This window comes from Lampris incognitus, chromosome 11, assembly GCF_029633865.1.
Source record: "Lampris incognitus isolate fLamInc1 chromosome 11, fLamInc1.hap2, whole genome shotgun sequence".
NCBI lineage: Eukaryota > Metazoa > Chordata > Actinopteri > Lampriformes > Lampridae > Lampris > Lampris incognitus.
Window position 1 is genome coordinate 18,444,095 of NC_079221.1, and position 16,190 is coordinate 18,460,284.

A 16,190-nucleotide genomic window follows, 5' to 3' on the forward strand; every position below is an offset into this window, starting at 1 on the left:
ATTTCAGCAGAAAGACTTGTAACACACAAAAATTACAATTCATCAAATTACAGAAATGGCAGGCATAAAAATACTATTTGAACTTGTCTACATATCCTTACGTAGTCAAGTAAATCTTTTAAAACCACAGTGAAAGGTCCAAATCCTGTGCTGATTACTCACAGGATCTACCTCCCTCTGTCCTCATGAGGGGAGAAAAACCTTTAAAATTTCCGTTTTAAAAAGTTGAGTCTTAACAGGATTGAGATGTTTGCCTTATATATATATATATGATATTTTTCAAGTTACCCTTCACCCATCTTCTTTGCATCGACATTAATTGAAATGCCTTCGTAAAAGCAATCAGTGGATTCACGACAAATGATAAAGTGCTGTAAAGAGCCTGCAGCATACAAGCTTGGAATTAAAAGGCTCCATGTCTAAATTTTATCAAAAGGTACGGGGTAGTTTCATTTTCTCAGCTTGCTTAAAATTCAGCTATGATTTTTTTTCTTTTTGCAAAGTTAGTATAGTTAAGTTATCTTGTAGAAGCCTTTAATTCCAAGCTAAAAAGTCATTCCCACAGGGTTTCAGGCCCCAGTTCATAGGACGTGATTAGACAAGCAGCAACCATGGTCAAGTCACCAACATTTCTTAACAGATGTTCAAGGCTAAAGTTGGTGCGAGTAAAGGATATAGTTAAAATTGTAATATCAGTGTTAAAAAAATGCAAGCTGAGCCACTTAGTTACATAGATAAGGCATAACGAACTTTTTTTTTTTAGTGGAAACTAAAGATTCAGTTTTTCCTTTGAATCACTGAATGGTCTGGACAACAAGAGTATATATGCTGATGAGCCGAAACTTTACGACCACTCAAGGTTAACCGAATAACGATCATCTTCAAACAAGGGCATATGTCAAGGTCTGGGTAGATTAGATGGTAGGAAAACAATCAGGTGTCGTAGTCAACGTGTTGGATGCAGGAGTAAAGACCTGAGCAACTCTGACAAGGACCAAATTGTTATGGCCAGACGACTGGGTCAGAGCATCTGAGACAACAAGGTTTGTGGGGTGCTCCTGGTCAGCAGTGATGAGTACCTACTGACAGTGGTCCGAGGAGGGACAAACCAGCAACAGGGTGTTAGGCGCCCAAGGCTCATTGATGCAAAAGGGCAATGAAGGCGCTCCCGTCTGGTCCAAACTGGAGCAAGGTCTACTGTGGCAAAAGTCACAGAAAATTTTAATGATGGTTATGGGAGGAATGTGTCACAACAGTGCTTTGCACCCTGCTGCGTAGCCACAGACTGGTCAGAGTGCCCATGATGACCCCTGTCCACCATCCAAAGCGCCTAAGAATGGGCACAAGAGTGTAGGAACTGGACCTTGGAGAAGTGGAAGGTCACCTGGTCTGATGAGTCCCCTTTTCTTTTAGATCCCGTGGATGGCCATGTACATGTGCAATGTTTACCTGGGGAAGTAATGGTACAAGGATGCACTGTGGAAAGACAGCAAGCTGGTGGAGGGAGTGTGATGCTCTGTGCAATGTTCTGCTGGGAAACCCTGGGTCCAGCCATTCATGTGGACGTCAATTTGATACGTGGCACCTACCGAAATATTGTTGCAGATGAGGTACATGACGATGGCAGTGGCCTCTTTCAGCAGGATAACGCACCCTGCCACACATTGTTCAGAAATGGTTTGAAAAACATGAGTAAGTCTTCAAAGTTTTGCCCTGGTCTCCAGATCTTGATCCGATTGAACAATCTGTGGGATGCTGGACCGACAGCCCCATCCACGGTGTCTCCACCTCGCAACTTATAAGATTTGAAGGATCTGCTGCTAATGTTTTGGTGCCAGATACCACAGAATACCTTCAGGGGTCTTGTAGAGTCCATGCCTCGGCAGGTCGGTGTTGTTCTGGCGGCACACGGATGACCAACAGAATATTAGGCAGGTGGTCATAATGTTTTGGCTCATCAGTGTAGAACCAGACTTGACATGGTCCTTTTTTTTTTTTCTTAATCTATCTGACAACAAGCTATAAAAGAGTACCAACAGTGTGTTACTTTCGCTTACGATGGCACTTGAGGATAACGTCACAGTGAAGGGCTTGTCCGTGAAGAAACATTTCGAGAAAGGTCCAGGTAGTCTACTCAAAACGGTGCAGTCGGCGTGCCAAGCGTCACCTAAGAAACAACCGCGTACCACTTCAATGCAGCCATTCAGGCTTATGTTCACTTTCAGCACATTTACATCAAGTTTCCATCCATGATACTGTCCATGCTTCCATGGTGGTCTTGCACCCAGGTTGAGCTACTGGTGATCTATATGAGAGAAAAGACAGGTTAAATGAGAATCAGGTATAAGAACGGATTCTGAAACCTTATTGCCATGTGAAGGAAAGGCAATTACTTCTGTGTATTGGTTTGAAACTGTAAAGAGCCCGTAGCCTTCACACAAACCATTTTCTGCCACAGAATATAGTCAGAGAAGTACAGAGCAACATGCACGCACACACAACACTCCATGTTAGTTCACTTAGTGGATATGAAAAGTACACATCCCCTGTTGAAATGGTAGGTTTTTGTGATGTAAAAAAAATAACCAAGATAAATCATGTCAGAACTTTTTCCACTTTCTTTTAAATTGTAACCTATAAAAAGAGAAAATCAAACATTTAGGAGAAACAAATACAAAACATACAATAAACTGGCCACATGAGTGTGCACACCCTTTTGTAATTGGGGATGTGGCTTTGTTCAGAATTAACCAATCACATTCAAACTCATGTTAGACAGTAGTATACACCTGTCATCAAATAAAGTGACTGATTAACCTCAAAGTTCAGCTGTTCCTGTGGGACTTTTCTGACATCTTCTTGGTTGCGTCCAACTGCAAAAGCCATAGTCCACAGATCTTACAAAGCATGAACTAGATCTCATTGTTGAAAGGTATTGATCAGGAGGAGTGTGAAAGAATTTCCAAGACACTGGATATACCATGGAACACTGAAGGCACTCAAGTGGAGAAAATATGGCACACCAGTGACATTACCTAGAACAGGACAGCCCTCCAAAACTGATAGGAAGACAAAGAGAAAACTGGTCAGGGAGGCTGCCATGGAGGCCCACAGCAACATTAGAGGAGCTGCAGGAATTTTGGGCAAGTACTGGTCGCTCCCTACATGTGACAACAATCTTCCCACCCTACACCATAAGATGTAGGGTGGGAAAATGGAAGCTTTTTCCACAAAAAAAACCCAAAACATCCAAGCCCTGCTAAATTTTTCAAAGATTCATCCAGTCTCCTAAAACCATGTGGAGACAAAAGGTTGAACTTTTGGATCATAATTCCAAAAGGTATGCGTTACGTTCCCCGTTAAGAGGTCCAGGGGATGAGGGGAAGTAACAAAGAAAATAAGTGTCCCGGGGGAATAAGAAAGGTGGGGGGCGGAACCAGACGTAAAAACAGATTTATTAACAAAACGAACCTTTAGTCAAACTATAGAAAAAACAGGCAACTAAAGATGCTGGCTCTTAACTAACCAGGCTTTAACAAAACAAACTCAGATCAAACCAAACCCGAAAGAAACACTAATAGGTTTCACCCTCCTTCTCAAGGAGTATAGAGTATTGACACAAGAGCTTGCTCACTCTAGCTGCCAACAATGGCCCACTGGCACTGTTGGGTGTCTCTCTCCATGGTATATACCCAGCTGATGAGGAATTGGGGTCACCTGGGCTCAATCAGCAGTTCCACAGGAGGCAGGGCATTACCTGGAGAGGGAAAATTACAGACACGCGGCACTAGGGCCGTAACACCCCCTCCCATAAGTACAAACCCTAGGTTTGTATACGAGAGGGTAATCACATACACAACACACGGCATTGGGGCCGTAACACCCCTCTTATAAATACAAACCCTAGGTTTTTATATGAGGGTAATTGCATTCAAAAAAAAATTACACCATTGCTAATTACTTACTTCTCGTAAGTATGGATGGGGATAACATTTGCTGTTTTTCAAATTCACACACCTTCTTGCATGGTAACCGGGCAGGCATTTTACCTATGGGATAAAGCATCAGCCACCATCATCTAGTGAGTATGAGTGGTTTCTTCTACACTCGACACCTTTCACAACAGAAACAAAACCCCTTGTCAGAGAAGGGTCACTCTTCTGGGCTTGGATGAATGCCTCCTGTGTTAGTGACAGAGTCACATTTGGAGCAGCGTCCATCTTTGCATTCTTGTGTGCTTTGGGCCCCATCACTCGCTGACTCACCAACAGAGGACAACTTGTCCTCAGACAAGGCTGAAACAAACACCGAATCAGCCAAATCAACCTCTTTTGGCTGTCTCTGGGCCTGAGCTCTAGTTAATGCACAGACACCAAACACGTCAGGATGTTTCTTTGCCAAGTCATCAGACTCTGTCACAGACAAGGGACCATCCATGACCTCAGGTGTGGGGTATACTTTCCCTCCTGCTATGTTGTTCCCCATGATGAAATCAACGCCGCTAACTGGTAAAGAGGCGCGAACAGCTACAGGAAACAAACCACTAACGAGTTTCGATTTCACATGGACACGATGAAGCGGTGCAGGCACAAAACTCATTCCGATTCCTCTCACAACAGCGCTCGTATCACAGGCAGAGTCTTTAGTCAAAGGCAAGACAGTAGCGCGAATGACTGATGGGAACCACCAGTATCTCTCAGGATAGTAACTGGACATTGATCTTCGGCTCTTCCGGTGAGTGATACAAACCCTTCAGAGATGAAAGGTTCGAAACACTCATCTGGCACCTCTGCAAGGGGAGGTTGGTTAAGGGGGAACGTGGACATCGTTTTTATCAAACCCACCCCTTTTGACTGTCTCGGGACAGCTGCCTGCTGCTTCGGTTTCAAGGCCTCACAATCTGCAACCACATGTTCAGACCCATGACACAAAAAAAAAAATACAGTTTCTCCACTCTAGGATTTGGAGGGGTACCGACACGCGACGTTTGGGTAACGTGCAGGTTAGGATTTCGTGAGTCGCCGCCGCCGGGGGATGAAATATTACGCGGCACAAACGCTTTTATGTGAACTCGTCCGCCAACACTGCTGCCTGATGCAGAGTGGACACTTTGTTCATTCAAAGTAGTGACAATGCGGTCAGGCACACAGTTTTTAAAATCCTCCAACACTATCAGCTCTTTTAAAGGACGCCAAGTCGTGGACCTTGCAAGCCGAACACCATCATTCAAAGAGAAAGCTTTTTTCCTGCGCTAAGTCAGTATACATCTGGTTTTGGCTTTTCCCGAGGCCTCTGAAACGTTGTCGGTACGCCTCTGGTACTAACTCATATGCCCGCAGAATAGCACTTTTGAGTTTTTCATAAACAATGCTATCTGCGGCGGGAAGTGAGGCGCAAGCTTCCAGAGCTTTCCCAGTTAGTTTACACTGCAGCAATATAGCCCAGGCATCCTGCGGCCAGCTCAAAGCGGCGGCTATGCGCTCAAACACAACGAAGTAGGTTTCAACTTCGGCCTCACGGAACACAGGGACCAACGTGATGTTTTTGCTCATGTCAAAAGCGAAGGTAGAGCTTGGTGTCGGCAACTCACTCGTAACAGCAGAGCCAGGTCCTAACTGCAGCTCCAACTGTCGCATTTTGACAGCTGTCTCTGCCTCCAACTTCAACTCCAACTCCCTACAAAGCTGAAGTTCCCTCTCCTTTTCCCTTTCCTCTTTTTCCAACTGGAGACGAGCAAGACGGACTTTTAACCACACATCCAGTTTAGAACCAGGAGTGGACTCTACGGAGAAAGGTTCAAAGGGGGGGTAGGGTAACCGGTTTGTTCTCTGTCACACCACGGGAACCCGGAGGAAAACTAACTGGTATTTGCTCAGCCGGCTCTTGTGCCGGAGAATCAGAGCGGCTCTCAGCCGAGAACAACGCGGCTTCACTACGAGGCGCCGGTAAGCTAAGAACCCCTCCAACAATTAGCGCATCTATAAGCGCCGCTTTCAGGTCCCTTTTAGAAAGAGAACCTGAGATGGGGATGCCATAATGCACCACAATATCACACAGCTCTTTCTTCCTACAATCATCCAGCTGAGCTAATGTAGGATTAGCTGTAAATTCACGCAAATCAAACGTAGCCATAGCTGAGAAAACCACATACGGGCCTCAGCTACCGCCACTCAGCTTCACACCTTCAAAAAGGTCACATCCACCAGTGGCAAATTACGGCAAGCTGAAAATAGACGTATGGTTAGCCTAACAAACAAACTTCCCCCGTTCCTACCTGGTTGAAGCCTCGCCTATCTGTCTTCTCGGAGCGTGTCGGGCTCGGGGTGGCTTTAAAGGCTGAACTTCGGTGGCCTGAGCCCTGAAAAGCCTACCCCCGCCAGGGAGCGTTGTCCCCCCCCCCAGGAATACTCCTAAAACAAGAAAGGAAAAATCAAAGTGTCCGATGGAAGGACTGATCACAGCCCAGCTGAACACTCCCCTATTCTAACCAGAGAAGCTGCCTGAGACACCAACCGAATTGCAATATTCACTGCGCCCACCACCGGAGACAAGCTGCACACAGCAACAATTGACAACCACCAGGAATCCACCTCCTTACTGTCTTATTAAAAAAAAAATTATCCCGGACGAGCCCCCAATTGTTACGTTCCCCGTTAAAGGTCCAGGGGATGAGGAAGTAACAAAGAAAAAAGTGTCCCAGGGGAATAAGAAAGGTGGGAGGCGGAACCAGATGTAAAAACAGATTTATTAACAAAACGAACCTTTAGTCAAACTATAGAATAAACAGGCAACTAAAGATGCTGGCTCTTAACTAACCAGGCTTTAACAAAACAAACTCAGATCAAACCAAATCGAAAGAAACAAGAACACTAATAGGTTTCACCCTCCTTCTCAAGGAGTATAGAGTATTGACACAAGAGCTTGCTCTCTGGTTGACAACAATGGCCCACTGGCCGTCTCTCTCACTCTAGCTGCCAACAATGGCCCACTGGCACTGTTGGGTGTCTCTCTCCAAGTTATATACCCAGCTGATGAGGAATTGGGGTCACCTGGGCTCAATCAGCAGTTCCACAGGAGGCGGGGCATTACCTGGAGAGGGAAGATTACAGACACGCGGCACTAGGGCCGTAACAGTATGTTTGGCACAAAAAACAACACGGCACTTCAGCAAAAGAACACCATACCCACAGTGAAGCATGGTGGTGGCAGCATCATGCTTTGGGGGCTGCTTTTCTTCAGTCGGAACGGGCGGTTTAGTAAAGGTGGAGGGGAATCATGAATAGCTCCAAATACAGTTGATTTTGGCACAAAGCCTTCAGGTATCTGCTAGAAAGCTGAAGATAAAGAGGCATTTCACCACGACAACAACCCAAGGCATACATCCAAATCAACAAAGGAATAGCTTCACCAAAAGATCAACGTTTCGGACTGGCCCAGCCGGAGCCCAGACCTGAATACAGCTGAAAATCTGTGGGGTGTCATGAAAAGAGCTGTGCACAGGAAATGCCCTCACAATTTGACAGATCGACTGTTTATGCAAGGAAGAGTGGGAAAATATTGCCAACATGTGCCAAGCCAGTAGACTCTTACCCAAAAAAGACTTGAGTGCTGTGCACACTTATGCAACCAGGTTATTTTAAGTTCTGTATCTTTTTTTAATTACCTAAAATGTTTGGTTTTCACTTTTTTTATAGGTTGCAATTTCAAAAAAAGGTGGACAAAGTTCTGACATGATTTATCTTGGTTTAAATGTTTTACATCACAAAAACCTGCCATTTTAACAGGGGCATGTCGATTGTTTTGTATGCCAGTCAGTGTGATCATGCCAACCGTCAAGTAACCGTTTAATACCTCAAGAAGTTAAAAGTTACTATTTCAAATTCACACATAGGCATGCAGCAGCATGTGTCGGACCTTAGGGGTCCACTCTGGTGGGGGGAGGGGTTGGAGGCACCCCCCAAGGAGCTCCATTCATCTTCTTCCCTAAGCCTGCCATCAGTGAAGGAAAAAAAGCATCCAGAGGTGACTTGGGTCAGCTTCTAACATGCACACTTGTTCAAACGGCACGCAAGGTTATTGGGTAGAATAGTCAAAATTGAAAAAGAAAACTCAATTAACATTACAGTTCATTGGCTAGATGAATGTATATATTCATTTAAATTACTTCTTAATTATCTTTATGTTTCTGATGAAACATTGTCATGATTCAGGATGGCCATGATAGTGTATTCCCGTACCGTTGGCGTTGCAGCAGGGCTCAGTTGTCTCCCAGTTCATTGCTTTCTCGACAGCCTTCTTCCAGCGAGCAAAGCGATACTCGCTCTCTAAACGAAATGAAGGCAGTCATTTGTGTTGATGAGTTACTCGTTGTCAGTGCTGTGTACTGTTAGCCAAGAATAACATAATTAAATAACTTCTTTGGCTTTTTAAAGAATCCAAAAAAAAAACATAGAAAACTGCATAGTCAATAGTCACCCTATGTCAACTTTGCAAAAAGTTGGAGTAATGACAGTATTGTCCACAAGGTCCAGCCATCCATCCATTATCTTAACCGCTTATCCTGCTCTCAGGGTCATGGGGATGCTGGAGCCTATTCCAGCAGTATTGGGCAGCACCCTGGACAGGCCACCAGGCCATCACAGGGCCGACACACACACACACACACACACACCTATTCATTCCTAGGGACAATTTAGTATGGCCAATTCACCTGACCTACATGTCTTTGGACTATGGGAGGAAACCGAAGCCCCCGGAGGAAGCCCGCGCAGACACGGGGAGAACATACAAACTCCACACAGAGGACGACCCAGGATGACCCACCAAGGTTCGACTACCCCAGGGCTCAAACCTAGGACCTTTTTGCTGTGAGGCGACCGCGCTAACCACTGCGCCAGTGCCGCCCTTGTCCACAAGGTGACAATGTCAATTACTCAAACTGAGTAGCTTGCCCTCAGACATGAGAAAACCACTTTCTAACTTCATGTTAGTATTGAAATGAGTAAAACAAACTGTTAAATATATGCAAGGCTCAGCGTTTTCGGTTTTTGCCGATTTTCGCCAAAAAATACCCAGATTTTTAAACTGATTTTCACCCGGATTTTATGTTTCCACGGATCTAAAAGTTGTTCCTGTTCGTGTGAGGTAATGTAACAGTGTCCTCTTGTGGCGAAATTCGGCATGCTGGATGGCTTTGAAAAATAAAAACCGAAAACGCTGAGCCTTGAATACATGGTATCCTTTCAGTGATGTGTCCACTTTGTATGTAATTTTCAAAAACAAGCACACCGCCACCTGTTTGGACGTTCACTGTGTCTGGTTGTCTCACCGTCAGAGTTTATCTGGGGCTTGTATTTCTCCGACACAATGTCTGGAAGATTATCGGGGCTCAGGCTCCACACCTCCACACCCTCCGCTGCCCCCGCTGCCATTGCAGCACCCAGGGCTGTGGTCTCAGACATGGTCGGTCGCACTGGACAAGCAAAGAATGATGGAATTAGTTAAACAATACAATATTCTCTAAAGAAACTCAATATTAGAGGTGGCTGGTGTATTTCTTAATTTGCCATCCACAGCGGCTGATAGAAGAAAATGTTCGCAGTAGTTAGCAAATACACAAACACACATACTATATACTTATTACAGTATATAGCATCTGATATTGTGTAGATGGTTTGCTATTAACAGCGCATGTCTGATCATGTGCAATAAGTTAGATGAAAATTCACAAAAACAAATTCACCCTTGTGATGTGGAGTGTATCCATCAGAGTGAAGGCTTAAATGGTGGTTATGTAGATGTTGAATGAAAAGAGACAGAGAGCTAAAGTGTGTACATCAGTGTAAAGTCCACACTCAGTCTATTCAATATCTGATCTTTGTCACTGCATGTTAACTTGCACTGACAAAAGCGATTTCTACATTTCAAAGCCATTTTAAAAGGACAACAAAAGTTATGCCTTTTGGAAATTGTCAATGTCCAAGTCTCTCTCCATCTCTTACCCATGTTATTTGTTGCTCCTTTGGGTGATTTCAGTTATGTTTGTGACCATGTGCTGCGGCCCCATCTCCCATGACAGTCCCACCCTACCTCAACTGGACTTACACTTGTATCGGCTCTATCTAACCAAGTATTTTGTGTGTGTGTGCAAAAACGTGTGAGTGAGCAATCGCCTGTGGACACATGCAGATGATTATTGTGTGTACTCTCACCCACGGGCATGCAGAGTATGTCAGCCTGCAGCTGCATCAGTAGCCTGTTCGAGGTCATTCCCCCGTCCACCTGCAACTGGCTCAGATGGATGCCACTGTCCTGGTTCATGGCATCAAGGATCTAACAAACACAAAGAGTGTGATGGGGCACTGTCAGTGACTTAAAAGGAAAATCTGTTAATGTATTTGAAAAGCAAATCCCAGTCCCGCCGTGATATGTGGATGTGCCCCAGGGACTTTGTATCCATTCAGTTGAACAGAAAATGATTTTTATTATAAATATATAGGTGTTAAGGCTTGTGACAATATGAGTTCAAGTTTGACCCATTTACTGCCAGTAATCAATAATAATGCAGGGAGATTAGAGTACACAGCGTACGCAGCTACAGAGCAGGACCCCATTAAGTTGTACATTCATGTGTACATACATAGTATGTTGTAGGTCTGTAGTGGGTGTTTTGGGTTTTTTTTCGGATGGTGTGTCCTTTGTCCTTGTGTCCCTCATGTTACGGCAGACAGTCAGAGCACAACAATTCCTTTGTATTCTAAATACATTTGTCAATAAAGTTTAACTTGAACTTCACAGGGAGTCATGGCTTGCTCAGACACTTTGGTAGGGTAAATGTTCACTGTACATGGGGGCTTGATCCACTTGCTTCTTGTTCACTACATCACCCTGCTGCTCCAAAACCATCTTCCTTATCATTTTCACAATTTCTATACTATGTCCAAATAATTAGAAAAATGCACGTTAAATGACTCTGAAAAATCATTGGCCTGCATTTATAATTTATTTCTGATTTTTCTCCCAATTTAGTGGCCAATAGGTCCCTATTTTAGTTCAAACTCCACCCTCGTACTGCATGCATTCGCCAACTGCATCTCTCCGGCCGGCAGTCTCGAAGGAGACGCCTCGCCACTTTCGTGACAAGGTGAATCCAGGCCGAACCATTGCTTTTTCCGACACACACAGAGACGCATTCACGTGACGAACACAAGCCGACTCCGCCCCCATCCCGAAGACAGTGTTGCCAATTATTGCTGCTTCATCGAGTCCAGCCATAGTCGGATCTGACGAGACTGAGGCGCGAACCCCGGTCCCCAGTGGGCAACTGCATCGACACAAAGCCGACGCTTAGACCGCTACACCACCGCGGACACACCCATTGGCCTGCATTTATACAGACCGTGTCAGGCATGGCTGTTGCCAGCAGGTATTAATCCATCTTTGTTGACTTTCAAAGGCTTAATATATCAGCTTACTCCCTGTACCTCTCAGAAGTCCATCACGCACCACCCATCCCTCACAGCCAGTTAAACAGAAAATAGTCTGTGCAGTCTGTGGTAGTAGGAAGGAGAGTGGAGAGTGACGCTCACCTCTCTTGTCTGGAAACATACGGCTTCCAGGGCAGCAAAAGCCAAGTGGTTCCTGTTGGTGAACTGAGTCAGTCCACAGATGATTCTAGGGGAGGGGGGGGGGGAACCAATGCTGTTAATGAGGAAGTTTTTATTCATGGTGGATGTAGGCTTGCCAAACAATTGAATCAGTAACTAAACAGCTCATTAAAATATCCTGGATAACAGAGCACAGAGCATTCAGGAAACGTCGGTTGTGAAAGATGTAAACATTGTTGTGGTGTGGAAGCATGTTTTAAAGCTCAAGGTTTGGCACCAGTGCCAGTATGTGGAATATACCTGTTAGCAGACTGGTTTACATAGATGAAAGGCTATTGCCTTTTAGTAGCTATATTTACTTTAGAAATATATACATTTTGATGCAAGGGGTTTCCCTGGTATGAAGATAATAGCTTGAGAATAATCTTTAAGTGTTCTTGGTATTTGCTTGTCAATAAAAGTCACTCAAAGCAGCTGATTCAGAGCACCTACATAATTGAAAAATCCCAATTTTTTTCTGGATTTTAACTGCCTAACTGAACTTTGAGATTTTGTTGATAGCAGCTGAGGATTTGGTTGATAGTGTCTAAGTGTTTTAATTATAAACACCATAAAACATAACTAGATTATTCAGAACAAAGTAATAGAATTTATCCATACTTCAATGACTTACACATGCGAGAGAAGGAAACAAATGAATTTTCCAGACATTCAAAGAAGCAGTATTGATTGATTCCTTTAAAAACTGGTGCAAGGGCGCCCGGGTGGTGTGGTGGTCTATTCCGTTGCCTAGCAACATGGGGATCGCTGGTTCGAATCCCTGTGTTACCTCCGGCTTTGTCGGGCGTCCCTACAGACACAATTGGCAGTGTCTGCGGGTGAGAAGCCAGATGTGGGTATGTCCTGGTCGCTGCACTAGCGCCTCTTCCGGTCGGTCGGGGTGCCTGTTCGGGGGGGGGAATAGCGTGATCCCCCCACGTTCTATGTCCCCCTGGCGAAACTCCTCACTGTCAGATGAAAAGAAGTCGCTGGCGACTCCACATGTATTGGAGGAAGCATGTGGTAGTCTACAGCCCTCCCCGGATTGGCAGAGGGGGTGGAGCAGCGAGTGTGACAGCTCGAAAGAGTGGGGTCAATTGGCCAAGTACAATCGGGGGGAAAGGGGGGGGAATCCAAAAAAACTTTGGAGCATGCCATAACGCAGGGTGTATATTTCCAGCCACAGTTTTGTGGGTTACCCATGATGGAGTTATGTCTGATAATGAGTAGTAAGGACCAGGGGTATGCAGGTTTTCATGCAAACTAAGCACTCCACAGACTGAATTCACCTATTCAAATTCATGATATTCAACTGGAAAAAGTAGGAAATAATGACGAAAATAAGAGTGTAGGTTTGGTTGGAGTTAAAGCCTGCACACCACTGCCAGTTAAGACCCTATCCCACTGGACAAAAAACCCCCACTAACACCCACTAACATCTGGATTTTGTCTTTAGTGAGAAAGGTTACAATTAGCATTCATTCCCGGGACAAATGACTGCAGTAGTCATGGGTATTTATCGGCTCCAGCTCCAATCGGCAGCGATGGAAACACAACACACAGGTAGACACGCTAATTTTCGCCCCTTTTCCGGCGCATTCGTGATGTCGAACGTGACACACCAGAAAAAACAAGCATGAAACCATCCAGACCCACGGCGCACCTGTACTGCACGTGTAAGTGCAGCAAGACTGTTCAATGAGAAAGGAGGAAACAGCAGACGTCCCTCTCAGGTCATCCATGAGTGAGTGTGTTACCACAATTTGCCATGCATAGCCCACGGCAGTAGTTACAGTTGTGCACATGTCGCTGAGTGAGTGACCACAATTTGCCACGAATAGCCCATGGCAGCAGTTGCTTGCGCACAATGGGGGAAACAGGCATACTCATCTACTGGCAATGGGAAAGGAGTCAATCGGCTATTTTTAGCGGGGTTTCCCCTGTTTAAAAAACCCACATATACATGCTGATTTTGGTGGACAAAGGGTATTACAGTCTTACCCTCTTGCACTGGGCTCCCAGTAGGGGGCATAGAGCCCAGAGAAGGCTGGGACAAAATAGCAGCCATAAGAAGTGCCTGCAGCAGCTGCCAGTTTCTCTGTAATTAGAAAAACAAGAACAGTGTAAGTAGTGACGCGGTAACACATAGTAGGGATTAACCTGTTTCACTCCACCACTTTGGTCTGCATTCAAAAGTTTTGGCCTACGGTGGGACATTACCTTTCAGAAAATGTGACTTTCCTCCATACAATTACTACTGACATGAAAGTAGAACTAACTAATATATAGGGCCTCATTCATCAATCGTTCGTATGTAAAAATTTGCTCTTACACACCTATGGAATTTTTTTTAGCTCTCAAAATTGTCTGACAGTCAGAAGCAATGCCTGATGGTTACTTGTAATTCCATCACATCTAGTGTCTACCTTTGCCCTGTGATGGCCTGGCAGTCTGTCCAGGGTGTCGCCCCGCCTGCCACCCAATGACTGCTGAGATAGGCTCCAGCATCCCCACGACCCTGAGAGTAGCATAAGTGGTTTGGATAATGGATGGATAGTGTCTACCTCTTGCAACAAACAATCACCCAGGCTTGCAAAGACATCAGTATTAGCCAATTAGTGTCTAAATTCAGGGGTTACCCAGGTTCTACACTGGTCTCTGCGACAAACTTCAGGGCTAAAAAAATTCCATGGGTGTAAAGGAACAATCTGTACGTACGAACTACTGCTGAATGAGGCCCATAGTGTTGAAATTATAGGTGATCTGTAAAACCTTGGTTTGTAAAATGACCATTGTCGTTTTCACCAAACTCATATAAATAGCACGAGAAGTATACCCTCCAAAATCTGTGAGCTGAAAATTGATAAGATGCTTGCCAAGCCAAGAATAAGAGTGCATATACCAATCTCAGAGGTTGACTGGACAATCCCCATGTTATCCTTCAGCCACCGCACCACTGCCCCTGCAATGGCCACTGAACCCTGGGAGGGGAACATTAGAACAATTTCAGGTCAATAAACTAAGTAAAATAAAAATAAAATAAAATTCATTAAATATGCTTAAGGTGTTTCCATGGAAAAGAAAGATGCACAAGGATGCACACTTTACAACAACAAAAAAATCTTTTGATTCTAAAATCACTTTTTATGACCCCATATTTAAAGGTCTATTCTCTTGCATAAACCCCTAAAGGAGAATTAGGAACAGATGTGCTGGATGGCACCCACTAATTATGTGTATGGAAAGGTGAAAACTGATGACTCTAGTATAACGTAAAGGCTTAGAGCAGTCACACACACAGTACACAGGAGGTACAAACACATGTACAAACTTCAAGAGCATAGCAAGCAGGCTGGTCTTTCCCCATTTTGTAGGCAACTGTGGTAAGGAGGCCGTGGTCAGACATAACAGGCTAGATGAATAAGAGAAGTGAGGAGAGAAACAATTAAAACTTTATTTCAAAAACAAACAATAGTAAGAAGCATGATTCAAAGACGTGAGGTTTGGAGGTCTGATGTCTTACCTTTACCCCTGTGTGTCTGAGCAAGAAGCAGCCAGTCCCGTAGCTTTACATTATAAAAATGGTGTAATTAGAAGAAATGCAAGACATTAAAAATAAGATGCTCCCCCTACCCGATTGTATTTTGTAACACTTCATGCAAATGCAAATAGTCATTGTTTGCAGTTGCATAATAATAATAATAATAATAATAATCACAATAACAATAACAATAATAATAATGCATTTTACTAAGGGTACCTTTCAGAGCACTCAAGGACACCTTACAAAACACAGTTAAAAACAAGCAGCACTGTATCACACATCACAAAATCAAACAAAGCAAGGGTATACAATAATAACAATACAACAGATAGGTATAAAATCATCACCTATGAAAAACTCAATGTGGGTGCAACCATTCAATTCAGGATCAGACTGAATATGCCAGTTTGAAAAGGTGTGTAACTACCACCTACATCACACATAACTACATCACACCGCAACACTGGAAAGTATGCTAGCCCACCGCCAATAACCAGTGGACCTGGTTTTGCAGAGAAACATGTATAGGACACCAACAGCCAAATGGTTCCATGGCTACAACTGGGACATAAACACTGCATCTAAGGAGTAATTTAGGTGCTAAGATGGTACGAACCAGTGCAGCCAAAAGTAATTGAATTCATCTTATTTGCTTGCCATACATGATGAGGTCCACAGTGGATTACAAAATTAACTGGGACACCCTCAGTTTTATATGAACGCTCAGGAACTTATGTGTGTTAGGTTAAGTAAATTATGTTATTTTACATCACTGTAAATTATTACAATAACCCTCCTCACCACACTGAATTCTACACAGTATTGTGAATTTTGAACGTATTAACACAGACATTGAAATTGCAAACTAAAGAACAAGAAGACCAATATAGAAAGAAATCTGACATATTTAATGATTTCTTTCATTCTAAATGTTTTTTCAGGCACCACACATATAAATAAAGTTCTATATAACAGTTAAATTTTAACTACTTTTCCTGTGC

General features: G+C 44.0%; 1 protein-coding gene across 2 annotated transcripts in view; it reads right to left on the bottom strand.

Annotated features, from left to right (window-relative positions):
- Window positions 1-79: 79 nt before the first annotated feature.
- The window catches only part of LOC130120560 (glycerol kinase-like), a 35,690-nt gene continuing 19,579 nt past the window's right edge, over window positions 80-16,190 (bottom strand). The window contains exons 11-20 of one of the 2 annotated variants that reach the window (XM_056289152.1): window positions 15,169-15,211; window positions 14,977-15,057; window positions 14,548-14,626; window positions 13,647-13,743; window positions 11,589-11,673; window positions 10,212-10,332; window positions 9,329-9,472; window positions 8,238-8,324; window positions 7,915-7,989; window positions 80-2,305 (exon numbers count right to left, since the gene is read on the bottom strand). In XM_056289152.1, the coding sequence (XP_056145127.1) occupies window positions 7,916-7,989; window positions 8,238-8,324; window positions 9,329-9,472; window positions 10,212-10,332; window positions 11,589-11,673; window positions 13,647-13,743; window positions 14,548-14,626; window positions 14,977-15,057; window positions 15,169-15,211 (811 nt within the window). In that variant the 3' untranslated portion in view covers window positions 80-2,305; window position 7,915. The remainder of the gene's footprint in view (window positions 2,306-7,914; window positions 7,990-8,237; window positions 8,325-9,328; window positions 9,473-10,211; window positions 10,333-11,588; window positions 11,674-13,646; window positions 13,744-14,547; window positions 14,627-14,976; window positions 15,058-15,168; window positions 15,212-16,190) is intronic. The other variant, XM_056289153.1, reaches the window with a different exon arrangement.